At 39.3% G+C, this 26,194-nt stretch overlaps 2 protein-coding genes across 2 annotated transcripts; both read left to right on the top strand.

The window, feature by feature from the left end:
- Positions 1 to 10: 10 nt before the first annotated feature.
- LOC110470054 (interstitial collagenase-like) lies at positions 11 to 15,560 on the top strand. The gene is made up of 10 exons (XM_021529404.4): positions 11 to 5,123; positions 6,068 to 6,312; positions 6,570 to 6,718; positions 6,815 to 6,940; positions 7,728 to 7,889; positions 8,244 to 8,361; positions 8,878 to 9,011; positions 10,012 to 10,171; positions 11,064 to 11,164; positions 11,372 to 15,560. Exons 1-10 carry the CDS (start codon positions 5,013 to 5,015, stop codon positions 11,470 to 11,472), a joined length of 1,407 nt encoding a protein of 468 aa, XP_021385079.3. The 5' UTR covers positions 11 to 5,012; the 3' UTR covers positions 11,473 to 15,560.
- LOC110470053 (matrix metalloproteinase-27-like) lies at positions 15,560 to 25,252 on the top strand. Its single transcript, XM_021529403.3, has 10 exons — positions 15,560 to 16,641; positions 17,000 to 17,238; positions 17,592 to 17,740; positions 17,837 to 17,965; positions 19,754 to 19,915; positions 20,089 to 20,212; positions 21,076 to 21,206; positions 21,416 to 21,575; positions 22,749 to 22,852; positions 23,048 to 25,252. The coding sequence occupies exons 1-10, from the start codon at positions 16,489 to 16,491 to the stop codon at positions 23,146 to 23,148; spliced, it is 1,452 nt and encodes a 483-aa protein (XP_021385078.3). The 5' UTR covers positions 15,560 to 16,488; the 3' UTR covers positions 23,149 to 25,252.
- The last annotated feature ends 942 nt before the right edge of the window (positions 25,253 to 26,194 follow it).

Raw genomic sequence — 26,194 nt, 5'->3', positions numbered from 1 at the left:
ATGTCTTAGGTGCCATTGATACTATAGAGAAAATACTAAAACTGCCAAGGAGCAGACTTTGTTTCCAGATTATTCTCTGGCAGCCTCTGAATTTCCATCTGACTGCCAGGAGGAAAACTACCTTTGCAGGTTCACAAGCAGTAGCTGCCTCGTGGAGCGTTTTGGCATTTGTGCCATGTATCCAGCTGGGGGGCTGTGGACTTATAGGAGTTCCAGTATGTCCCAAATGGTGCAGAACCCCAAATATGCAGAAATATGCAGATTTCATTTGTAGATCAGTGTGGACACATTGATTTCATCTTGCTGCCTCTTTCGGGACAAATCTTTCATCTGCACAGCTTTCATGATAACCACTTAGTCTACAGGCAAAGGGCTTCAAGTTAATGCCAGTAATGCTGGCTCTGCAGAGGATCCCAAGGCCTATCTGCCATCAGGGAAATCAAGACTTGGGCACAGCAGACCAGATTCCCATCCCAGGTAACAGCCCAATTGCAAAGATGAAGAATGTAATTTGATTTTCCAGTCTTGAGGAAACAGGTGCTTGGCATGGAAAGTGGCACTCCTTCCCTTCTCCTTTTACTGAAGTCATTGATGATGCCATGTCTGAGACTGTGTCAGTCACTGAGGTGTAACACAGGTGCTGTTCCACTGTGGGACTGGTCACACTGAATGGCTTTTCTACAATAGGTTATTTAGAACTGATTCAGCACCTGTCATCCTGAGCCCTATCACAGTGGCCTTTGGACTTCCGAGTGATTTGAACTATAGAACTGTGCTCCTAACACTGCCCAGCACTGCACCCTGGTTTGTAAACCGAGTGACTGATCATTCTCTTGGAGCAGTACCAACAGCATTCTATCAAGGAAGTGTTTAACACTGGGTGATGTGAAGCCATGAGCTTGTGCAAACTTCAAGACAACTGATTTGGACGCTTGCCTTTGGCTGTTTCATCTCAGTATTAAAATGTACTTGGTTCATTCCTCAGGAACCCTCTAACTTCAAGCAAATATCTGGCAATCAGTAGAATATTGCTACACAGTGGCACGACTTACATTTTGACACACTGGACTTCACGTGAAAAGTGACATCCTCCAAAGAAAATAGCTTGTTTCAGGATAATACTGCAGAAAGATTTTTATTTTGTTGTTTCAAAATAGATTGGAAAGATGTTAGAAGATAAGGATATATATAAGAGCACAGAATGGGCAGAAAAACTTCCTGTGGGAATGATGATTATTTTGTAGTGCAACCTGCGATTGAGAAAGCACTTGCTAACATCATTGTGACAAATTGTAACAATAAACAATTCTTAGAATTATGTTTGGATTTTTGTAACATTAAAATTACATAACTACCAATCAATGTTCCCTTTTCTACAGTAATTTTGTAGTGAGAGACTTGATTTAGGGAAACCCCACAATGATTCACACTGTGACTTTATTTTTGCATTATTCAGTCAGGGGTGTGGGTGGAAGTCATTAGAACATGTTACCAGAGATAGCTAGGGGAAAGGAGAAATAGCTTCAAGAGTGAAATCCAAGCCCTAGGTAAGTGAGGTACAAAGTAAATCAATATCACTGAGACAGAAAATTGTTCAGGGCTGGGAAATTATTCTGGGGAAATGTCTCTTCTTAATGCCTCTACTGAAATATCTTTTTTAGTTAATGCTGAAAAGGGAAATAATGCTGGGTAGACCTCTGGCAGTTCTTACATTCCTGTGAAGACCTTGAGAGTGAAGAGCAGTCAGTGGAGTACCTAGAAAAGGGACATTTTTGCAGTCTCTTGTCTCAACACAAGGAACAAGGGCATAGTTTTGTGGAAGAGGAAGTGTAAAAATAAAGCGGGATTATTGCTAATACAGGGAGACACAAATCTGTACTGCTTGAGTGTACACTGGAAAAACCCTTTAAAGCATTGGCTTAACATCTGTGCCACCTCCTCTTCCTTAGCAGTAGCTTAGTAAATGGGTACCAGATCTAGCAGGGTAATTCAGGGTGAGTGAGGCACTGATCATTTTGGTCCAGACAAGAGCTGCCTCTGAAGAGCTGTTGAGGATAGGTAAGTGTAAAGCCTCCATCTCTTGGATTGCATGGAGATTTTCCATGTAAGCACCTCTGGAAGAGCTCTGCTATGAAGACAGACTGAGAAAGCTGGGAAGAGAAGGAACATATTATAGTGGACTTCCAGTACTTAAGAGTACTTAAAGAGGTTTAGGGTCTTTTTACAGGGGTAGGTAGTGAAAGGACAAGGGCAAGTGGTTTCCAGATTAAAATACAAGAGATTTAGGTTAAATCTTGGGAAGAGGTTCTTTACTTGGAGTGTGGTAAGGCCCTGGAACAGTTGCCACAGAAGTTGTGGATGTCCCATCCCTGGAAGTGTCCAAGACCAGGTTGGATGGAGCTTTGAGTAACCTGGTCTAGTGGAAGGTATTCCTACCTATGGTAAAGGGGTTGGAACTAGATGACCATTAAGGTTTCTTCCAATCCAAACCATTCTATGATTCTAAATTTCTATGATTTTAAACAAACTCCAAGCAGGGACAGTGTGTTTGGAGTTGTCCAGATCTGGTACCCTGACATACTGAGGCTGCTGCAGCTCCCTGACCCCAAGTCCAGCAGTGAGGCTGTGCTTGTATCCCAGCAGGTACATATACATGTGCATATGTACCCAAAGGACTTGTGTGCACTCTGGTGTCTTTCCAGTCACACCATCACTGACAGAGGGGCCTCCAGGCCCAGCCCCACCCCAGAGGCCCTCACTGAGATCCCCCAGAAAAGATAGAGCCACTCACATAGGAAAATAATTGGAAATGCAGTTTAGTGAGAGGCCAAGCAGTGCCAGTCAAATGTAGGTGCAACACAATGGTCCTGTGAGAAAAAATAGGAACTGTGCAGACATTAATTGTCACTCAGTAACAACTCTCATGAGACTTTCTCCTCTGATGAGGTCTCAGTTTTTTGGCATTTGGTCTCCTTGGTCTCCTTCTGTTGGGATTTGAGCCTTTGTCAGAAGGCAAGTGCTTGAGAAGGAGAAGGTGGTGCTGTGCTAGCTGACACACCATGGCAAAACAGATGACTGAAACTTGTCCTTCCCTTGTGTGGCTTCAAGGGAGCTCGAAGGGGGTTCTGAAGAACATGCAGTAGGAAGTCAGTGCAGATGGTGAAATGGGAGATGACTTTGTAGCCCAACACCATGGAAATTCCCAAGACAGGAGCATGACACTGCTTCTGTTTCCTCTTCCTGATGCTGCTTAAAATTTTTCACTCCTCAAATGCACAGAGCTCCCACAGCTAGTGCTGAAGTCCAGGATTTTCTAGTCCTTCCACTGTCTGCCTTGGAAAATACTTTTCCCAGGAGCAATGTAAGCTCTGCTGAACCTAGATGTAATTAGGGGCTGATACACTACAGTGAGTATGCACTCTCATGTACATCTCATATTAAATAGATTCTTTTTCATATTTGGGAAAGCAAGTAAAGAATCTCCCAGTATAATTGAAATAATGACATTTATTTGTATTTCTCCCTCTCACACTAACATTTACTGTTTCTCATTTAAGGTTTACAGGGAAGGTCTTTACTTCCAATAAGGACAGAAACATCAAAACCATCCTGAAAGATATTCAGCCTGTACCTGACAGCCTGCAGTGTTAGCAAACACACAATCCCTTCAGGCCAATTACTCTGATGCTTGCAGTTAGAAATGTTTCCCTCAGTTTAGGGGTCTACACTGTCCAGGTTATTTGAACTTCTCTTATCACTGCTAAGGACCTGGCCAATACAGTCAATGTCATAAGAGAAATTCTTCTCATTTAGAAGTCCATGTAATGTGGTCAGTTGAATCACTCTAGAATTCATTGTCCAAAATGGGAACTTGGAGACCCAAATAAATTACAGATATCAACACAACAAAACACTTAAAGCAGATTTCACGGGATTATTAATTTGTCTGTATTTCAGACATCCACCCAGGGCTGGCTGCCATGGCACACGAGCTATGGAGACCTGCATCATTCCAGGGCAAATGCAGATAATTTGTGATTCCCTAGAGAATTTCAGATAACACTAATGTTAAGGCAGCTGAATCCCAGTCTAAACTTAATCACTGTTGTTTAAGACCACATTAGGGTCTTGGAGACTGGAGGCTGCTAAATTTTGTTAAAATGCTTCCTTATATTTACCAGCTTTTATCATGGCTCATCTCACTCTTCCTTCCATGAAATAATGATCACATGTTAACAAATGGTTACTTTAATCTTCTTCTTCCACACTGATGAAAATTCCTATTGTCTTTCATGATGTCTTTTCCTCTCATGATCTCACTCTGCCTGAATCAAAACACACTATTACAGCAGAGACCTTATCCTTGCTGGAAAGAGTAGAAATGATACTTACTATACAAATGGGAACCTAGATTACACATGCCAGTATGATGACCAAAATTGTTAATATCGGGAAAAACTGTTTAATCATTTTAGCACTCACTTTTACTATCGTAAGATTGTTTTAGATAGAACTGGTAGATAACTATTAGATGATAGTCTTTTATTTTGATATTATGTTTTGCTACATAATATTATATAGTATGCTAAAGATTAAATCATATGTAGCATAATTTGATTAATTATCACGCAATTTATTATGTTGCTCTTAAATCTTATTTCTCATTATTTCTCCAGTTTGTCAAAACCTGGTGCCATAAATAGTCTAAATTCATGATTCAAAAAAGCCATATGAAATGTAACTCAACATTTTACCTGAAAAACATTTCCTTATTTGTTAAGCATGCTATAAAATTAGCCAAACCAGAAGACTTGGGCAAAATGAGGATAGTAATATTAGTTAAACACCTTGCGTCACTACCTGATGATGAAACTGTTGTGCATCATTTTTACTAATCAGAGGATATTATACAGCATGAGTCAGGCTGTCAGTGATTTACTATCAGCTATATAAACACAGCTGAGAAGTGTTGCTCAGTAGCTCAAGAGTGAAACTGAGGCACACAACCTTAGATGAGGATGAAGACCTTTGCAATTCTCCTGTCACTATATGTGGCTATCTCCTCTGCATTTCCTGTGGCTCCAGAAGCAGAAGATGAAAGAAAAACCCTACAGCTTGTAGAGGTAAGTATTTTTTCAGTGCATATCTAAGGGAAACATAAAGTATTCTGAGTGATAACTATATTTGCAATTCACAGAATATGGATGGAAACTAAAGATGTGCCATTTTGCAGAGGTTTTAGGAGAAAGTTTTTCCTATCAGCTAGAAAATGTGTTAAAATTATGAGGAACTTATTTACTCAAAAGTCATCTGAATATTCTATATTTCACTTTTGGTGTTGCCAGTAAAGTAATAACAAAACTACTGAGGCATGAGTTCTAGCAGGAACAGTCAAACTCAGCAACAATTTACATTTCAAAATGTGCTTTGAAACTTGTGATATGGCTGATCTTAATAATATAAGGAAGGAAACTTGTTTGAAGCAGGCAGGTTTTTCTGTGTTTTGGCTGAAGAGATCTCTTGCAGCATATTTTGGAAAAAGGGAACACACATAGACACAATATAATTTGTTGTAGACAAAATTCTTGAAATTCAGTAGGAAGGCCTGAGTTTCTAGTATCATATTCTGTAGCTAAAAATAAAAGGCATGATTTGCCAAGTCTGACTCTGTAGCAGTAGTCACCTTCTTTGGTGGGAGTCCCAGCTGTGTGGACTGCCAGCCTCACTGCCAGCCTCAATTTCCTTGCATGAGACCAGTTATAAGCTTCCTTGTAGGCTTTGTTGTTAGAGTAATTGAGTACAGTAAATAATGTAGAATTAATTATTAATAGTAAATATTAGATTTTTCAAGACATTTCTTGATATATTTCATCAGTGAAACAGCAAATTCAGAAAACCATAGGAAAATTGTACTGAAGAAAAGAGGTTATTGTTGGTCCTGGTAAACACAGGGCATGTCAATATGAGAATAGGTTAAGATTACATAGTAAATGTTAAGTGTGACCAAAGACAGTACTGATAAGTCACAATGCTCTTTTTTTTTTTTTTTTTTTTAACTATGCTTCAGAGTTATCTACAGAATTTCTATGACCTTCAAAAGGATCGCCATCCCCATTTAAGAAGTGGTGGTGAAAACCCTCTTGCTGCGAAACTCAAGGAAATGCAGTCATTCTTCGGACTAGAAGTGACTGGAAAACCTGATCTTGACACATTGGAGGTGATGAAAAAACCCAGATGTGGTGTACCTGATGTGGAGCAATATGCATTCACACCAGGGAATCCCAAATGGAAAAGAAATAATCTGACATACAGGTAATCTTTCCTAATCTGGTTCAAAAAGGTATAAATCTAGCACATTGACTTTGCAGTGGGGGGGTCTGAAGGAATCATATTATGCCATATATGGACATGCAGAGTGGTTTAGTGATCTCTGGAAGAATACAAATACTTTAGAAGGCAGTATCTAAAACAAAGCCCTTATTAATTTTCATTCATGAAAGATACGTCTTAGTTTTTTTTATAAACAATAGGAATATTTTTCTAAACAATGTGTTGGGTTTTCTTTGAAGGATTTTGAATTACACCCCAAAGATGAGACGAGCTGATGTAGATGAAGCAGTCAGAAGAGCTCTCAATGTCTGGAGCAACGTGACACCATTGACATTCCAAAAGGTTGAGGGCGAAATAGCAGATATAATGATCTCTTTTGCATATAGAGGTAATAATGATAGTGCAGCATATTAAATACCCATCTGAAGTTATAGAAGTAACTTAGTAATTAGTAATTAACTATTTTTTTACCTCTTCATTTTAGACCACCGTGACAATTCTCCTTTTGATGGTCCCAATGGACAGCTGGCTCATGCATTCCAGCCTGGTGAAGGTCTTGGTGGAGATGTGCATATGGATGAGGAGGAAGCTTGGACAAAAGATGGAAGAGGTAACTTTTGTAGCTGAATCTGTATTGTTTTAACCTCATATGGTCTTACCTCATGTGATGTTAACTATTTATTGAGCCTGGCTACAGGTAGAAAAGTGACCAAAAGAGACAGAACTTTTAATTTATAATTGCTTGCCCTTTCTTTGTTATTGTTTTTTACTGTCACTTTTAGGCATGAACTTGCAGAAAATATATTTTTTTAGATCATAGTGGCATTTATAATGTCATATAAATATTTATGTCATAAATACTTATAATGATTTAGGTTTATAGTGATTTTAGGGTCAGCACTTTAAAATACTTTTCTTGTTCAGAAGCAATACTACTTGTTCAGAAGAAAGCTAAAACTTGGATACAGGGAAATCTGTTGGTAGACTTCTGAAGACAAATTCTTTCTTTTTCTTAACCTAACACTTCAAAGTTTAGTGCTAACTAGGTTGTTCCAATTGTCACCAAAACTGTAATCTCATTGTTTGTTTTTAAGTTCTTTTTTCTTTTGGATCACTGCCAACAATCTCTCATCATGGGCATGATCCTAGATGTGAGCAGTTTATGGGATAGCGAGCAAAACAACTCATGTTTAAGCCAAAAGGACACTAGAGAAATGACAATGAGAACACAATAAAGGCCAAACATTCTTCACATACTCATACAGGTCTTCTGTAAAAATGTTTTTTTGTTTTTATGATGATAGAATTACTTACAGTACCTCTAGTGTATATTCGTTTCCCATTTAGTCAGTCATGCCGAGTATTTTATGCTGTTTCATATATTTTTCATCCTACAGGCTACAATTTGTTCATTGTTCTTGCCCATGAGCTCGGCCATTCGCTGGGTCTGTCTCATTCAAATGATCCTGGAGCACTGATGTATCCAACTTACTCCTACACCGACCCCAGTGAATTCCGTCTTCCTCAGGATGACATTGATGGAATTCAGGCCATCTATGGTAAGAAATAATATATTTATTTAATATTTCTACTTGGGAGGCTGGTAAATGGCAAAATTAAGGTATTTTATATTCCACCAAAATGAGTTTATCAGTTTCTGAAAAATGGATAACAAAAGGCAGAAAATTCCTGGAAGCTAACTTCAGCTGAAGTCCAGTTCTGCAAAAATCTCATTTTGAAAAGGTGAACACAACTGGTTTTATCGACATTAGAATTCTGCATTTAATGACAGACTCTTACTTTAAAATTGTGTCCTTTTTCTTTCTGTATAAAACATGTTTTCTGGGTCCTCAGAGACCTTCTGAACACTCCTTATATTTCTCCATACTAAATGATAAATACTTATCCTACAGGACGGGCTAATGCTGCTGTGCAGCCAACAGGACCCATAACTCCAGAAGCTTGTGACCCAAATCTGACATTTGATTCTATTACTACCCTACGTGGAGAAATATTCTTCTTCAAGGGCAGGTAAAAACAATGAGCATATATATTATTTCTTTAAAATATTCACTAGTTTAAAAAAATCCATGAGGGAAAACTGTTAGAAGAGCCCTGTTTGACAAGAGCAGGGAAGGTGGCAGGAGCTTGCAGGTTGTTTTCCAGCTTTCCTATGACTGTGCCCACCACTTATCTCTGAAATAAATTTTAAAAAACAGCAAAGCAAGAGCACCCATGTATCTGTTAGCAATGTGCCCATGGGTCCCACACTCATCCTCAGTACAGGAGCAGGGACAGAAGTGAAAACACTTCCAGGGAGGACATCTGAGACTTACTGCCCTAAGAGAAGTAGAAAGTCTTATATTCAATTTTTAGCACATAATTGAGGTGCTGAAATTACCGATGTCTTTGCTCTAGATTTCTTTAACACTCAGTGGACAGGGGTATTCACATCTCCTCTCTGTTGTACTCCAGGAGCTGTAATAATTATTTTGAATTTTTGATAGGAGTGGAATTATTTTATGACTTAAATTTTGTTTAAAACAGATACATGCTGCGCAAACATCCTGAAAGGACAGAGACAGAGCTCAATTTTATCTCACTGTTCTGGCCAAGGTTACCATCAGGAATTCAAGCTGCTTATGAAAATGTTGAGACTGATGAAATTTCAATTTTTAAAGGTAATTGAATCAGAAGGTCTCCACTTTTTCTGACCTGTTATTTCCTGCTCCTTATAAACTATGTAGTTACAGAAGTTAAAGTGTTTTTAAGGAAGTTGAACAGATAATCTTACAATTCTGAAAATAATTACCAGAGAATCATATTGCTGGAACGGATCTCAAGAGGTCATAGTCTAGAAAAATTTCCCCTCTGTTATAGTTAATGCCCTGAAAAAACAAGTTATGAAAAGAGCTGCCCTTCTTCAGGTCTAGTTCTCTTCAGGTAACAGCACTTCATTTTGTGCAGAAGGATTTTTACTGATTCAATTGACAAATACAGGCCTTTTTATGCTACACTTGCTGATATGCTTATTAGTATTTGTTGTATTTTGAAAAAAAATGAAAAAAAAATTGTAGTGTGAGAGGGAAATTGTTCACTGAAAAATCAGTCCTTCTTTTTCAAGATCTCAAATACCCTTGAAATATCTCAAATAAATTCATTATGCGCATACTATAGTATATGACTTATTACCATATATAAGTATGTTCATGGCATCTAAAATTACCAAAGCATTTTGCTTAGACATGTGCTTTCCTTAATAGTTTAATTTTATATATATTGCCGAGTTTTCAAAATATTATATGGCTCTATAATCAAATAGCATATTACAGGAATTTAACAAATTCAGTATCCCAATCCATGGTCAATGGTTTAACTCATCAACCTCTAGCCCTCCCCAGGTTGTTATCCAGAAATATGCCTTATATTAATTTTATTTTTAATTCTGGGAAAAGTTCTGTCCAACACACTTCATGATTCTAATGTTTTATTTATAAAAAGAAAAGCTATTTTCCTTGTCTTCATTATTTAGTCCCACTGTAAGAATTAGAAACATTTTCTAAAGTAGTGAACTGAAAAGAATAATATGACATCTAGATACATTGTCTTCCAGACATCTAAAACACAGGTAAATTATTTTATAAATAGCAAAAACAAATGAAACTTGCTTGTATTTTTCAGAGGATAAATATTGGGTCATCAGGGGATATGATGTTCTACCTGGCTATCCCAAACCAATCTATCGCTTTGGGTTCCCAAAGACTGTTAAAAGAGTTAATGCAGCTTACAATGATGAAGCCACAGGGAAAACATACTTCTTTGTAGCTGACAGATACTGGAGGTAAGACTTAATGTTAATTTACCAGAACAAATGTTTTCATTTCCCTGGGACTGATCTATCACTATACAGTTTGAGTGGATCAATGTTTAAACAGGCATATTCCAGAAATATAAATTTGTTTCTTTGGAGTTTAAAAAAAAATTAGGCATTTCCTAGAAAATGTCACCCCTTCATCAGAATTTTTTTTTTCCCAAATATTAGATTCCTGTAGCATGTGAATGAAAAGTTGCCCAATAAAAAAGAGTCAATTTCTATTACATTACTCACTTTTGCTCCACAACAGTGCTGCTTTTTTGTGCTATGCTGTCATAGCATCCACTTTTAATTCACTTTTCAAACAAAATGAACCATCAGTGCAAAGTGCTGTAATTTAATTCCTCTATGAAGTAATTATAAGTATTCTCCAATTTTAAAGTTGCTTGTGTTTTTAATGGAAGCTCTTGACAAATTTCAGAGAGCAATTTTGTTTAAGTCCATTACTGGCACTAATTCAACTATAGTTTAAGACTGTGCTACTGTCTTCTCTGAAGTTTTATGTTTTGTTTTTATGTTTGACTGGATATTCAGTGCCTTGAAATGGAAATTCATTTTATGGCTAGGGTTCTGATACTCCATAACACATAATTTCAGACAAACATATATAAATTTCTGAGATTTCACAAAACCTGTGTTTCCTGGGTCCCTGAGAACATTGTGACAAACTTTACTACAGATAAGATTTCCAAATTTCTGAGAAATCTCTAAGAGAAACTTAATAAGAAGAATCAAAAGCTACTTAAGTTAATCTCTATGAGACTTCTTAGTAACAATAGAGTTGCATGTAAGAATTTGCTTTTGACTTTCACAATAATGTCTGTTCCTCATAAATTGTAATGATATGTCTTCTTCTAAGATATGATGAAAACAAAAAATCCATGGATCATGGTTATCCCAGGAAAATAGTCTCTGACTTTGGAAACATTGGCAGGGTTGATGCTGCTTTCCAGAAAGATGGTGAGTGAAACTTACCTTTAACCTGTGTTTATGTGAATGTTTCTGCTTCTACAGATAGAATAATTTTTTCAAAAAGCTACTATTAACCTTAATGAAAAGGAAATTAAAAATATCAAGTATACATGGACTGTCTAGAGTGGGGATTTTTTTTTCCAAAACAGTGGAAAAAGTCAACTATTAAATAACTGGATAAAATTTTACTTCTAGGCTATGTGTACTTCTTCCATGGAACAACCCAGTTCCAGTTTGATCCTCGTGCCAAACGGATTGTTCGACAAATGAAGAGCACCAGCTGGTTTAATTGTTAATTGCAATGGTTTTTTCATATGTACACTGAATGTTTTTATCTGCTGCATTTTTCAGCATTTCATGATTCTCAGGTCAGAACAGTTTTCTGTTCAAATTCTATAGCAGTATAGTATTAATAATTATTTATTTTAAGCCAAATAAATTTATATAATTTATCACAACTTCTCCTGTAATGGTCAGGTTTCCTAATAAATTATGTTTCTTATATAATTTTGTTCTTGATGTCTTTTCTGCTCTGATGCTCAAGAGCCAGATCTAGCTTTCAAACACTAAAAAATGTATTCTGGCAGGAAATGTCAGGTTTTTTCACAATGACAGAGAAAGGAGGATACACTTGTCTCTGAACCCCCCACTCTTCAAAAACCCTGGTGAAAATCTGATATTAATTAGTTGGGGCTCATTATCATCGGTGTACAGATCTACTTCCACTTTTTCCCCGCTTCCCCTCTTAGACTACTCTCCAAGGTGTACATATTTACAACTGTAGGCAGATGGGTGGGGGGCAGGGGAGAAGGAATATTCTCATGTTTTTGGGTTTAGGAACTGGTTCTAAGTCCAGAAATGCAGAAATATAGATTAGAAAGGACCCCTGAGATAACAAACAAGTCACTTGCTCTCAAAGGTAGCCACATCATATAACAAACAATTAGACTTCTTTAATCAAGGCTCTTTCTACTCTCTTACTACTCTAGTAGTTACTAAATCCCACCTAATTCCAGTGGGTTAGAGAATCAAGGAGTTTGTTTAAAAGATTAAAATTCTTGGCCAATAAAACCTCTGATTCAAAGATTCATAAAAAGGACAGCTTGATTTCCAGCTTAACCACATTTTCTGCAAAAATCCTCAATTAAAATGGCATTTGAAGAGTTATTCACTTTCTCTTTAGTCTTTGTAGCTCAGCTGATAACATTAGAAGCCATATGAACAGAACAAAAATTATTATATTTTATATCTGTATAATTCAACAGACTTCAGATGAAGGTTTAAGCTTAGGGGAATAAAAGTTATTGTATTTTGAGGAAATAAGGTATAGTCTCATAAAAACATATCTGTTTCATTTTTTTCATTTCTTATCTGTCTGTATTAGAAGGCTATTAAATTTTATCATTCATAAATACAGAACAGACTTGGTAGTTCTTATTTTTATTAAATGCAGTATAGATCAGACTTAATACTATTGAAAGATAAGAAATTGTATAATTGAAAATTAATTTCATCATATACTTCATAAAACCTAAGAAAATATTACAAAATAATACAAAATAAATTGCAGCAAATCAAAAGCTTTAATTAAGAAGTTCATTTATTGAATCCTGTTTTCACAAGGTGTTATAGGTACTAGTTCTTTAATATGAATGACAATTAAACCAAAAATTGTTTTTGAGGAATATAAATCTAAATTGATTTTGTTGTGTTCTGCTTTTTCAGCAGAAATGGTCTACAAATATAACACAAGATTTACAAGTAAAGATAATATTTCTTACTAGAACAATTTATATTAAAAAATAAAAACTGGGGGCATATGTTCCCTGCACATATGAAGTAAAAGCATAGGATCTCAAGGTGATGTCAAAAGAGCTTCTCAGATTTAGTGCAGAATGCTAGTCCCTCAAATATTGGTAAGCATTCATGGGGCAGTGAAAATGTTACATGAGAGATGAGGGTTAAGGAGGTGGTTATATTTTAGAGGAAAGAGAGATAAAGGGTGATTTACAGACCATGGATGATGTAGTTAAAAATAGGATGAAGTTTCTAATACACTAATACACAGACTATTTTTAGCCTTTGCCTTTTTGCATCCTGTCCAAATTTTAGTTGCCAGACACTGTTTTGAAATTTACTTTGTGAATTTCCCATGAGCAGGAAGACAAGAGCTCAACATGAAGTGATTCCTTTGTGAGAAATCTGTCCCGTGCTTATGTGAGAGCACATTTCCTCTGCCTGCGGGAGCGCAGTGGTTGCTCCATCCCAGCCACGCCATGAAGAGGAGGGCACATCTGGTGCCAGCTGTTCTCGTCTTCATTCAGGCACAAAGCAGCTTTCAGGAATTAGGAATTAGGGTGCTTTGTCCATAAAATTGCCTGTCGTTTTCTTTTTCCCTTTTAATAAGTTTTCCTCTCTTTGCTAGTTACTGTACTATGTTAAAATACTGTACCTCTCACCAGGGCCTTGCTACAGGTGTGGTGTGTAATTGTAGCCCTCGTAGCCTAGTCCTAATGGCATCAGGAAGGCAGATTTGCCCAGCCAGGAATTCGATTTCCTAAGCGTGTTTAGTGCATTAGTGGCTCTGTAAGGTCTCCTAGTAACCCATGCATGTATGAAACAGGACTCCTGGGAGCCCATCACTTCCTAAAGGCCCACAGAGGTCACACTGTCCCTAGGGACCATGGTTGAGTCCTGCCCTCACACACTGCAGTCTGCTAAAAGTCCATGAGGAGTCAAAGACATACATGGACCATTTGCCTTTGCCCCCTGTTTTTCACTCAGGATGAGTAAAAATTTAATTTTATTGGCTCTGTGGAAGGACTGAGCCTGAAGAGTAGTGGTGCAACTCTTCTGCCTGAGCAGTTCTCTAGTGCCATTAAGGTGCCTAAAAGTTTCCAACTGGCTTCCAACTACAGGTCTAGAAGCCACAGGTCCCCTCTAGGTTATGGATCACAGCCACCAGCATTACTTTCTTTTTAGAGATCTGTCTTATGTTTTTAAATTGATATATTGGTTTGTCTCAAAGTTTTCAAAGCTAGAGGGAATGACCGCGGTGCTACAGTCTGATTGTGTTCATGCATATGTCACAAAAGACACTGTTCAGGGCTTTTGTACAAAGCATATTTTCCCATGGCACTAGAATACCTTTTTGAAAAACATGTTTCAGCTGATATTAGTTTAATTTGATAGAAAAATCAAGAACTATGGGGAGATTTGATATTAACAGGGAGAAGTGTTTTCTTTGCTTTCCACTGTAGCTATCAGATCCCCACAGCTGTCTGCTATGTTGCATTGAAGGACAGAGACAATAAGAGCAGCTAGGTTAAGATCAGCTGCATCTAACTCTATGTATTTATTAATTAAGCTTTCTTCTACAGAAAACAGAGAAATACTTTTCTCTGGAGAGTGATTCAACCAACTTAGAATCATGTCATCTGACCGCTACAATGTCTTCATTCAATGTAGAGAAGTTGAAACCTCTAATTTAAACTACATTTTTAATTTCAGCTAATATTATTGTTTGTTCAGAAGACATTTGAGTGACAAATGATGGAGATCTACATCACAGAAAACACCACCAGGGTTTCGCAACATGTCCATCTACATAACACAGCAGCCAGTTCCCACTGCCCAAGGTAGAGAGACCGGAAAAGGTTCACAAGCGATGTTTCACAAGTATGTCTATAGCTGGCCTTGGGGTCTGGGAAAAGAAGAAGCTGTACAAGCAGCTTCTGCTTATGGTTTCTGAATGCTTATCTTTGACATTTATTAGAGCTGGTGGATGTTGAACTACCCCATGACTTCTTTTCTCCTCAGCAATGTGAAGAGGACTGCAGCAATGTGACCCCTGTTTTGACCTAGAAAGTTGACTGCCTATCACATCAGTAATACTGAAGATGTTACACAGAGAATCCCAGGAACCAGAAATAGTGCTGCAGCATGGTCATGACCGTAACACTATAACAGCAGGGACTCAACATTCCTAATTGTTCCCAACATGGGAGTCTGTTAGGTAGCTGTATAAATGTTCATTATATCAACAAAAATCTGATCAGTATGGTCACATACATGTAGAACTGAATGGGACCCATACAATGTAATGATAATAATCAAGAGAGGGGCTTGTTGGGGTTTTTTTTAAGTAGCTGAGAAATGCCTTTAACAACAAGTTTAACAACGAAGACATCAGGATGAAAATATTCACCATTAATGCCTCCAGCTGGAGAAAAATTGGCTGGAAGGGACAGCAAAAAAGCCAGAAAGCAGAAGCACAGATTTCCTGAAAAAGCCACAGTCCAATGTGAAGGCATTTTTTTCAACAGTTTTATAAAATTTGAGTACGTGATGTGAGAGCTCCTCTGAGGTGCCAAACACCTTCATCTCCATTTGCTGCCAGTGGAAGAGGAAGGTGCTTGGCTGAAACAGGGTGAAATCCCATAATTTGTCACAGCCTGTGTGACTCTTGAAACTTCTCTTATTCTGAATTACTTAAGACAGGAAATAATCATATGCCCTGTGGCTAATGTGGTTAAACTGAAAAAAACCTTTAGTGATGAAGTAGCAGATAGATAGATAGAGGAGATAGATAGATAGATAGATAGATAGATAGATAGATAGATAGACAGACAGATGAAGACAGATGCAGACATATGTAATATTATTCACATTCTTTAGGCTCAATTTATAAGCCTAAATTAATTTATATTTATTTATAAGGTAAAATCAATCTTATTTATGCATATCTTGGATTCCACCAGAATAATTTTAAAGAAACGCACTGCTTTAAAAAATTGCCAGAAAGAGGTAAGGAATTAGCATGTTCATCATAAATCAATTTGAAAAAAACCCAATCTGCTTACAGTCATTTCTCCCGAAGTCTATTTTGTTTTATTTTTTATGGGATTCATACCTCATGCACAATTCCCATTTTCTAGGTGGAGAATGTAGAGTACCTCTATATTTGGTGGTCCCACTTCACACAGGTGTGTTGGGACAACTTGCAAGGTTTTGCATTTGTCCATCACCTAATCTGGCATGAAATTGCTCAGGTTTGTAAAAGTCAGTGTAAAATAACTGAAACTGAGTGCCAGTTTGAAAGGGTAGCCAAGCTGCTTAGACAGATTCAAATCCCAACTGACTTCAGATGACTGTGAAGTCGGATGGGTTCAATTAAGTTTTATTGTGTTAGCCTGCACAGTGTTATAACTTGTGTGGAGAGAATCAGAGCATGATGAGCCCTGAGTCAGTCTACAGCTGACTCTCCAAAGCACCCCATAACCATACGGACTGAGATGTGAGAAAGGAGGCACATGGAGCAGAAAGCAGACAGCTCTCCTGCCAAGACAGGGATGAGAGTTAAAATGAAGGCTCTTTCACTTTGGCTTGTAACATGTACAGCTGTTTTTGGAGCTCTTCCCATCCACCCAGAGAAATACAATGAAGAAGATGCAAAGCTTGTACAGGTAACTGCATTGTCCATATCTGGGATCTATTGAACCCTCTGTTTTTAGACCTATTCTGTGTGTTCCAGTAGCACAGCAAATTGCTGCCTTTCTGAGACAATACTATTGCATAGAACTCTGTTGCCCAAACTTTACTAAAGTAGGTTAAATCTGTACAGACTGACAATGTCAGGTTAATAAGTCAGGACAATGTTGTCTGTTTCTGTTTAGCTATGATTCTCAGGGAAACATCTGTTGTGCTCCAAAATCACAGGAAGAAGGTTTTGCCAGCAACCTACACAAACATCAGTCCTAAGGTATTTATTTGTTCAAGAAACAGATAAAAATGTGAAATGTGTCACTTTTCTTTTTTCACCAGAACTATTTGAATAAATTTTATGCTGTTGAGCCAGTTCCAAATGAACTTGGATGGAAAATAAATGCTGAATCCGCAGCTGAAAAACTTCAGAAAATGCAACGATTTTTTGGTTTGAAAGTGACTGAAAAACTGGATAATGAGACATTGGAAATGATGAAGAAACCCAGGTGTGGAGTTCCAGATGTGGGTCTCTATGGCTTCACCCTGCCCGGATGGAAAAAAACCAAACTGACATACAGGTAGTATTTTTGAGTTTAACTTTAAGGTTTGTGGATATCCAAATTTGTTATATTTAAATATAACTTCTATAGCAATTGTTTCCTGTTGAGAATACAAAAATGTTTCTCTCTCCACATCTGTCAGCTATACATGCTAACTATTCTTATGAAAAAGACATATTGGACAGTTATCACATATTCAGACATACTCAGTTTTCACATATAAAACTCACTCAGCCCAAGATGAACCTTGAGAACTATTTGTTTACAGATTACATTGTTTCTTATATTTTCTGTTCATTTTCTTAACCATATTAGGGATTTTCTCTTTTCTGCAAATACTAAATATTATGTTTGAATTCTCATAACTACAGAATTGTAAACTACACACCAGATATGAGCAAGGAGGATGTGGATAAAGCAGTTGAGAAGGCATTTAAAGTGTGGAGTGCTGTCACCCCACTGATTTTCACTCGAATTCATAAGGGAATAGCAGATATAATGATTGCTTTTGGGACCAAAGGTAAAATGAATACTGCACACAGTGATAAAATTAATTAATAGATTTTTCAATAGTCATAACAAAAGCTTAGAGTTGTTTCAACTTCATATTATTTAGTTCATGGACATTGCCCTCGCTATTTTGATGGCCCCCTTGGCGTTCTTGCTCATGCCTTTCCACCTGGCACTGGTTTAGGCGGTGATGTGCACTTTGACGAGGATGAAGACTGGACCACAGGCTCAGCTGGTAAGTTAAAAAAAGGTTTCTAAGGTGTTATACAGATGAATAAATTTCATTCTGGTTTAATTTAAATGAAGGAAGAGACTGAGATGAAACACTGCATCAACTACAAGAGCAGTTTGAGGAGATCTAAGGCTGTCCTCCAACAGGGATACTTACAACATAGACATAAACTCACCTTGATCTACTTTAGTCCTTAATTAGGCCAATAAAAATACCAAGAGGACAATCCTTCTCAGGTAGGAATGCCACAGACACAGCCACTCTTACCTGGGGGCTGGTAGTGGCCCAGAGTTTCCCAACCCTTGATAAAAGCTTTCTCTTTTCCCCTCCTGGTGCACACCAGGCCTGGCACTGCCATGTCCTGTGCTTTGTAGCAGCCTTCAAAGGACATCCCCACCACCTAAAAAGAAATACAGCCACCATGGATAATGAAGAGTCTTCACTAAAAATTCCAGGGAAGGTTCAACAATAGGCAGCAGAGAGGGGAGCACTGAGTGCCCAGCCTCCATCTGTCGGGGAAGGTCTGCTCTGCTCAGCCTCCAGGCTGGCTGCACAGCATGTACTGCCTCTGACAGGTCTGTCAGCACACAGGCACAATACCCTCTGCTACTTTAGACCCTTTTCTCGTCCACTTTTTGTGGTGGAAATCTGCAACAAGAGGACTGAGGTCAGGAAGAGCAAGAGGCTAATGAACAGAAAAGTGCTGCAAAACAGCTGCACAGGGAGGAGACTGTGGGTTTATTGTGGTGGGAAAAAAAAGAGAGGGATGAGTGCTGGACATATCACATTATTAAATGTAATGTTTTCCCCATACTGGGACTGAATAGGTCAACCACAGTTTTTCTGCTGTTCCTCAGCAGCACAGCTCCAGCAGCCAGACATTGCAGAACTTGGAGCACTCAGAAGACTCGTGAGAGGGGAGGACTGACTGGAAATATGTGTGGAAAAAATGAGGCTTTATTTTGTTTGGGTTTTTGAGAAATGAATGTCTTGGCTTCAGCCAGCCTTTCTTGGGCAATCAATGACCAGTCCTCTCCTCTGCCACAGACTTGTGATCTTTATTAAATCTGTTGATATTTCTGGATCTTGGTCTGCAGGGCAGATGATCATCTTCAGAAAGGCATATTACTTGGAGGGACGTGTGTTGAAGGAAAAGAAATTCCATTTTTATTTCTTTATTGTGTTAACATATTTCATTAGGAATAAGCATGCAGAAGCATAATATTTTAAAATTTATTTTGTTTGATAAATCTCTAAAGAAACCATATGCTTTAGAGTCCCAATGGTAGAAAGGTAAAGCATTCTGCTAACATTTTATTTTTCCTTATCTATTCATGATCTCACCTTTATTTCTCAGGTTTGTAGGAGGGAGAGTGACACACAGAGTGACACTTTGATACCTGTGGTGAGCACAGAGTGTGTCCTTCTGCCTTGCCCTGGAGAGCTGTTAGTTTGATCTGACTCACTATCTAATCTGTCCTACTTCAGCCAGGAAACCCTGCCAGGACATTCCAAAGAGCTGCACCCACACTCATCCCCATACATCTGCTCATGACACACACACAATTTCAGTAGCTAACAGAAAACAAAAGGGTCAAAAGTCTCTACCTTCTAGTGGGGGAAGACCACAGTCTTGTTGTACAGAAAAATATGTTCACCTAGATGCATTCCCCAGTGAACACCAATATATTGTATGAAAACTGCTACTGCACAATAGCCTGATGCTGTGATTGTATCAGCCATGTACTGACTAAAATTTGACTGATCTCTTCTCTCTATCCTTTTCATAAGGGTTCAACTTGTTCCTTGTTGCTGCTCATGAGTTTGGCCATGCCCTGGGTCTCTCCCATTCTAATGATCAGAGGGCTCTCATGTTCCCCAATTATGCCTATGTCAGCCCCAGTGAATTTCCCCTCTCTCCAGATGATATAAGTGGCATTCAGTCTATTTATGGTGAGTAAAATCCATGGCTTTAGAAAAAAAAGGCAAGCAGGGAAGAAATAATATATTTCATAAAGTTTCATCATAAATTTAATCATATTAGCATTATATTTAAAAAAGAGCAAGGTGTGGAAACCTGAATATTTCTACAATTTGGTGTATTCTTTCCAAAATATCTCCCTCAGGACCCCCACCAAATGCCCCAGATAAAAGGCCAGCCACCCCTACCTCACCTAAAATCTGTGGCTCCCAGATATCTTTCGATGCTATAACTACACTCCGACAAGAAGTCATTTTTCTAAAGGGCAGGTAAATATTGATATCATATTTGTCTGCATGGAGTTTAATTTTTCTTGATTTATACAAAGACTGAATACTTTTGTGGTTCACATGTTTACAGCATTTACAATGAGACCAATGGATTTCAATTCATGGAAATAAAAGTTTTAGCAGATATTAATTGTATTAATACTTTTACAGGATCCCCTGAAAAAACATGCTTCATTTTTTTCCAGAAAACACCTCAATCCCAATGAGGCCTTATTCCCAAATGTATAAATGGTTATACTGAGTAGTGACTTGACTTAATGATGCAAAATTTTCCAGACAATCACATAAAGGTTTAGTTTGGAAGGTACCTTTAAGATCATCTAGTTCCAAGCAGGGACACTTCCCAGTAGTCCAGGTTGCTCAGATCCCCATCCAACCTGGCCTTGCACATTTAATTAAGTGTTCAATTAATTTTACTAATCTGAGTAACTAGCAAACTAAGAAATAAGCATGTTTGACAATACACTTGAGCCAATCTCTCCTCCATTCCTCTCTGCAAGCCCAAATTCATCTGGGGAATTTATCTGCTCAAAAGGTTACAGTAAGTCTTACCTGGCCTTCTATAACCCTCTTACTATACAGTACAGGACCATTTTGAAATATTCAGCTGCTTATAAGTGATTGTTTATCAATCAGTATCAATGAAATGCCAGAATGAAGATAGAATGAAAAAACCAAACACTTCTCAGTGCAGGGAGTTATTTCCTTTCTGACACATCAAGACAGGTAGCTCCACTGACAAGAAAGAGCTTGTAAGTCACAATGTTGCTCACATTCTTTTGCACATACAGAAGTTTCTGTGGTTTTTTATGTACTACAAATCTGTTTCATATTTAAATCAGGCACTTATGGAGGGTATATCCCGATAACTCACAAGCTGAACGTGAATTAATTTCTGCCTTCTGGCCAAATCTGCCTCCTGGCATTGAAGCTGCATATGAGAACACAAAAGACCAGATCCTACTTTTCAAAGGTGAAGTATGAGATTTTCTCTTTTTTTTTTATTAATTTACTTATGTGAGCAGAAGGCATGTGCACATAAAATACATTTTTCAAACAAGTAAAATAAAACCTCGGAATATTTCATCTAGTTTTCCTACAACCTACAATAAAGGAGTACATTTTATAATTTACTGTCTGAAAATGACTGGCAAAACTGAATATTTTAATTTGTCTTAACAGGCAACAAATTCTGGGTTATCAGTGGATATCAGGTGTTGTTTGGTTATCCAAAGAATATCAACACACTGGGCTTCCCTAAAGGTGTCAAGAAAGTTGACGCAGCTGCTTGTAATAGAAATACAGGGAAAACATACTTTTTCATAGGTGACAAGTACTGGAGGTAAGAAGACTTGACAAATGTTTTCCTATTAATAACTTCAATAAAATCTGAATAAAAATTAAAAATAAACATGTGATAAAATAGAAAGTAGACCTTTTAGGTAACTGTAGGTTCCCTCTAAATCCTATTCCCAAACTGGAATGATACCCAAAGTCTTGATACTCAAAGAACAGTCAGGGGAAGAAAGAAGTCAGCTTTGGGAAACTGAAAGATTCCTTCTGTGTGCAAGGACAGTGGCTGCAAAGGTCTTCCTCAGGCAACCAGGGAAAACATGGTTCACACAGACTTTATTGTGACTAACTGTGGGGTTCCTCAGTGACACATACAGTGTCATCTGGATTTTGAGATTCCTGTGGTTTCCTGTTTTTTGGTTTTGATTAATTTGGGTAGAGTATTTACAATATTTTGCATTCTTATTTTACTGCCTTGGTCACAAGACAATAGCATGCAAGTAAACCACAACAGGCATGTCTTACCTAGTAACTCATTCTCTCAGCCTCACATGCCTGTGAAAAATATTTCTTGTATCCAAGGAGAAGTGAAATATAGGCTTTGTTTCCTTGGTTTGTTTTGGTTGGTTTTTGTTTTGTTTTTGTTTTTGTTTTTTTTTCCCTGAGAGGGTTCCTCAAATCTGGATGAACATTTTATGTTCTTCTTTCAACTCCCTTAATTTAGCCCTATCTCATAAAAATTGTCATGGCTTAGTTAGGAAGAACTTGATGTATTAGAAATAAGCCAGCTTCCTTGCCTCCATCTAAATCTGTCAGCTAGTAGAGGACTATGTACAATATATTATAAAAGTCTGAGAGGAGTCAAAATTCATGCTATAAATATGTGCTATAGCAGGAATTAATCTGCCCAGTGTCCATGCACTGTCTGTCACACTGTTCCCATCCCTGGAATCAAAAGTGTGAGTCTTCCTTCAGTTTTTCTCACTTAGGATGCTTCTTTGGAGGTGTCTACCTTTATCAGCAAACAAGAAAAAACATCATGGAAAGCGCAATGGTCAGCACCCTCAGCCATGTGTGCAAGTAAATAATACAACTTTCTCTTGCAACCCCATTGAAACCAACTAAATTGCAGATGATGGGCTCCTTTTAAAAGCTGCTTAATTCTATGCAGAATTGAAGTCCAAACTCTGGAAAATTGCATGTCTCCCTTTATATGATTTAGGTTTGATGAAAACAGCCAGTCCATGGAGAAGGGATATCCTAGACCAACAGTCGATGAATTTCCAGGAATTAATCAGAGGGTTGATGCTGTTTTTCAACAGAAAGGTAAATTAAATGAGCTTCTAAGTAAAATCAGTTTAGTTCTAAAGATCTTAAGTTCTGAAATTATGATGATCATTATTGCTGTATCCTGCAAAAGACAGAAATTAAGAGATGCTCTGCTTTATACACAAAGGGGATTTGTCAGAATGAAGATATTTCTTGTATCCATAACATAATTCTTCACTTTTTCATTTCCAGGATTGTTCTACTTCTTCCATGGATCAAAACAGTGGGAGTTTGACCCTATTGCTAAAAAAGTTATCAGAGAAATGAAGAGTAACAGCTGGTTTAACTGTTAGTATCATTAAACTTGCTACATTCAGCAAAAGACAATAAATACCATTCCAGAGATCTCAGAAATTGTTTGTATGCTCACTGCACTACAGAATAGGCAACAGGACTAGTTTTTATAAATGCTCCCCAGTTCTCACATATCTGTCTGTTTTACACACCTCCTGCATGCTTTACTAAAATGTTTCTTTTTGCTGTGTATTTTTATAACAATGCAATGACCCCAGCATGAAACTTGCCCACATGACTTGTAAGCAGCAGCAGCATCACCGTGCTATTGATGTGAGAAACCCACTGGCTTTGCTCCTGCCAGGAAATCAAAGTAAAGGATTGAATGTGATGTTTCACTAATCTACAAGTCTAATCATGGTGAACACCATCATCATTTAGATCCCTAAGAAAATGTAAGCCTAAAGTGAGGTGGTATGGTAGATATTCGAGGGACATTAATCTGCTTCAGCTTTCTGTCTAGATATATGAGTTAGGGAAGATGCCTGCACTGAAAGAAGAGGAAGTAATTTTCCACAACTTTACTCATCTCATCTCATCTCATCTCATCTCATCTCATCTCATCTCATCTCATCTCATCTCATCTCATCATCTCATCTCATCTCATCTCATCTCATCTCATCTCATCTCATCTCATCTCATCTCATCTCATCTCAATCTCATCTCTCATCCCATCCCATCCCATCCCATCCCATCCCATCCCATCCCATCCCATCCCATCCCATCCCATCCCATCCCATCCCATCCCATCCCATCCCATCCCATCTTGCCCAAAGACTATGCTGGGGCAAACCAGTGTCTTCAGCCTCCAGAGAAAACATCTCTTAGCAGGAGAAGTGCGGTGGTGTGTTTTTCTTTCATTTAATATTAGTTTAATATCTGTTTCCCCCCCCCCAACCCCCCTTTCCCTGCCCCTTTCCCTAGAACCTTCCCTGTCATTCATTCTAGCCCCCTCCTCAGCTTCCAGATGTTAGTTCTGCCCTAAACTCCTCCCCTGCTATTCCCTCATTGGTTGCTGTTCCTACACCCGTCCTCCTGAGTTCTGTATAAAACCTTTGCCCCCCCGCCTGCCGGGGTCTTGGGGCTCAGTGAATAAAACCATCCCGTTCACCCCCAAGTCCCGTGTCGCCTTCGTCTGTCCCCACGCGCCACGAACTGAACTGCAGAGCTTGCAGGGGGAAAGCGGCCGCCCGTTTCTCTTCCCTCACCGCCCAGCCCAGCACGGCTCGGAGTGCCGCGGCGAGAGGAGCGCGTACCGCGCCACAACATATGGTAGCAGAGGATGGTTCCCTCCTTCGTCTTGTAAAAAAAACGGGCAAATTCGTGGGGGCGCCCGCCTCACAGAAGAAGAAGGAGGGAAGAGGAACATCTACGGCCGTAAAAGCTCTGCCTGATGCTAAGAGGAGCTGAGCGCCGAGCGAAAAACTGACACTCCGGGACCCTCTTTGTTCTCGCCATCTTCCCGCCCGGGAGCAGCCGCGCTGCACGGGCAGCCGGGCTGCAGAGCTTTTTGGCAGGCAGACTTACCCGAGAACAGAGAGAGCGGTTTTGGCAGCGGCTCGGGGGAGCCTGAAGAGGGACTGACCGAGAAGAGGTTCGTTCCTCGGTCAGCATCTGCAGCGAGACCACCGGAGGCTGATAGTGGCCGAAACCAAGGCTTCGGGGACGAGTCTTGGTTTAACGGGAACACCCAGGCTTCCGGAAGGGCCAAACCGAAAGAGAAGGAACGTCCCCAGTTTTCAGCGCGACTTTTCCATTGAGTCGAGGAGAAGATTCAAGCCATCTCCGTCCGAGCCTGCAAGGTAAGGTAGGCTACACGGGGTGGGGATCGCCCCGACGGGCGGCTGGGTCTGCCACCTTTTTTTTTCTCGCGTTTTAACCCCCGTCTGCGCCCAAACTGGGGTTGTAGCCGTGCATGTCCCTGGCAAGCGGGTGGGTTTTCTTTTTCTGGGGGAAGCTAGCACTGAGTGCTATCCTTCGCCTAGTCTTCTGTGGGGACCTAGATTAGATCGCTTTTTCTTCTCCTCGAAAAAGTTGTCTTCTCTATCCTCCCCTCCCCATTCTGGGCTGGACGGAGGGGGTAGAAAAGACACCAGTAGGGAACAGCTAAGAGGGCGACACGTTAGCTATAGGAGCGTTGTTAAAAGGGGCCCTTTACACCCACGCATTGCACCGACATCCAGCTGCGTCGGGCGGCCCCCCCCCCCCCTATAAATTTCCCCTTTTTGCTTCTGTGAAGCTCCCTATATCCCCATCCCCTCGGACTTTCCTAAAACCCTTTCCTATCCTCCCTTGGGGATTGCTGTGGCCGAGCCGCCCCAAGTGCCCTGCCGGACACTGCTCAGGCCAAGTGCAGTGTGCCCGGCACCCCCTCCCAAGATGGCGCTGGCCACGCCGCTCGGGACCCATTTCCCACCTTGACCCTTCTTTTCCGCCCCTGGCTTCCCGCCAGTCCCATCTCTCTCCCAATAGCCCTGCACCGTCCCTGCACGAGGCTAGTCCCTGTTGGGGGAGGTGGGATTGGATATTCCCCAATCCTTCTTCTGGCTCTTCCTCCGGGGGGAAGGTCGGGAGGGATCTTCTTCCGAGGAAATGGAGCCGAAACCCGGGACTGAGGATCCGTCATTTTGTCTTCCCCCTAAAATGGCGACACCCCAGTCCACCCCTACCGATACCCCCTGTTAATCATGGCAATCACTAATTAAGTGATTGTCTGATTCCCCTATCCTATTCCTTAATGTACCCTACCCAATATTCCTTTTTATTTAACTACAAATTCCTCTTTTTGCTTTTGATTATTTTTGAATAATCTGTTTGTTGAGTTATATTTTATAGAAAAAAAGATCATCCCAGTTAATTAATACTCAAGATATTATGCCCACCTCGCAAACAAACATTCAAATTAAACAAACCACATCGCTATCCGCTGACTCTGCTTTAAAACAAGCGCCGCTATCCGCTAACTCTGCTTTAAGAATTTAAGAAGCTGAACATCGCAAGCGCCGCGACGAAGCAAATTCTAAATCAGATGAAGTCACAAATCCT

The sequence above is a fragment of the Lonchura striata genome, chromosome 1 (assembly GCF_050655825.1).
Source record: "Lonchura striata isolate lonStrDom1 chromosome 1, ASM5065582v1, whole genome shotgun sequence".
NCBI classification, from domain to species: Eukaryota; Metazoa; Chordata; class Aves; order Passeriformes; family Estrildidae; genus Lonchura; species Lonchura striata.
Note: the sequence above shows the minus strand (reverse complement) of the source record. Positions and strands in the feature narration are given on the sequence as shown.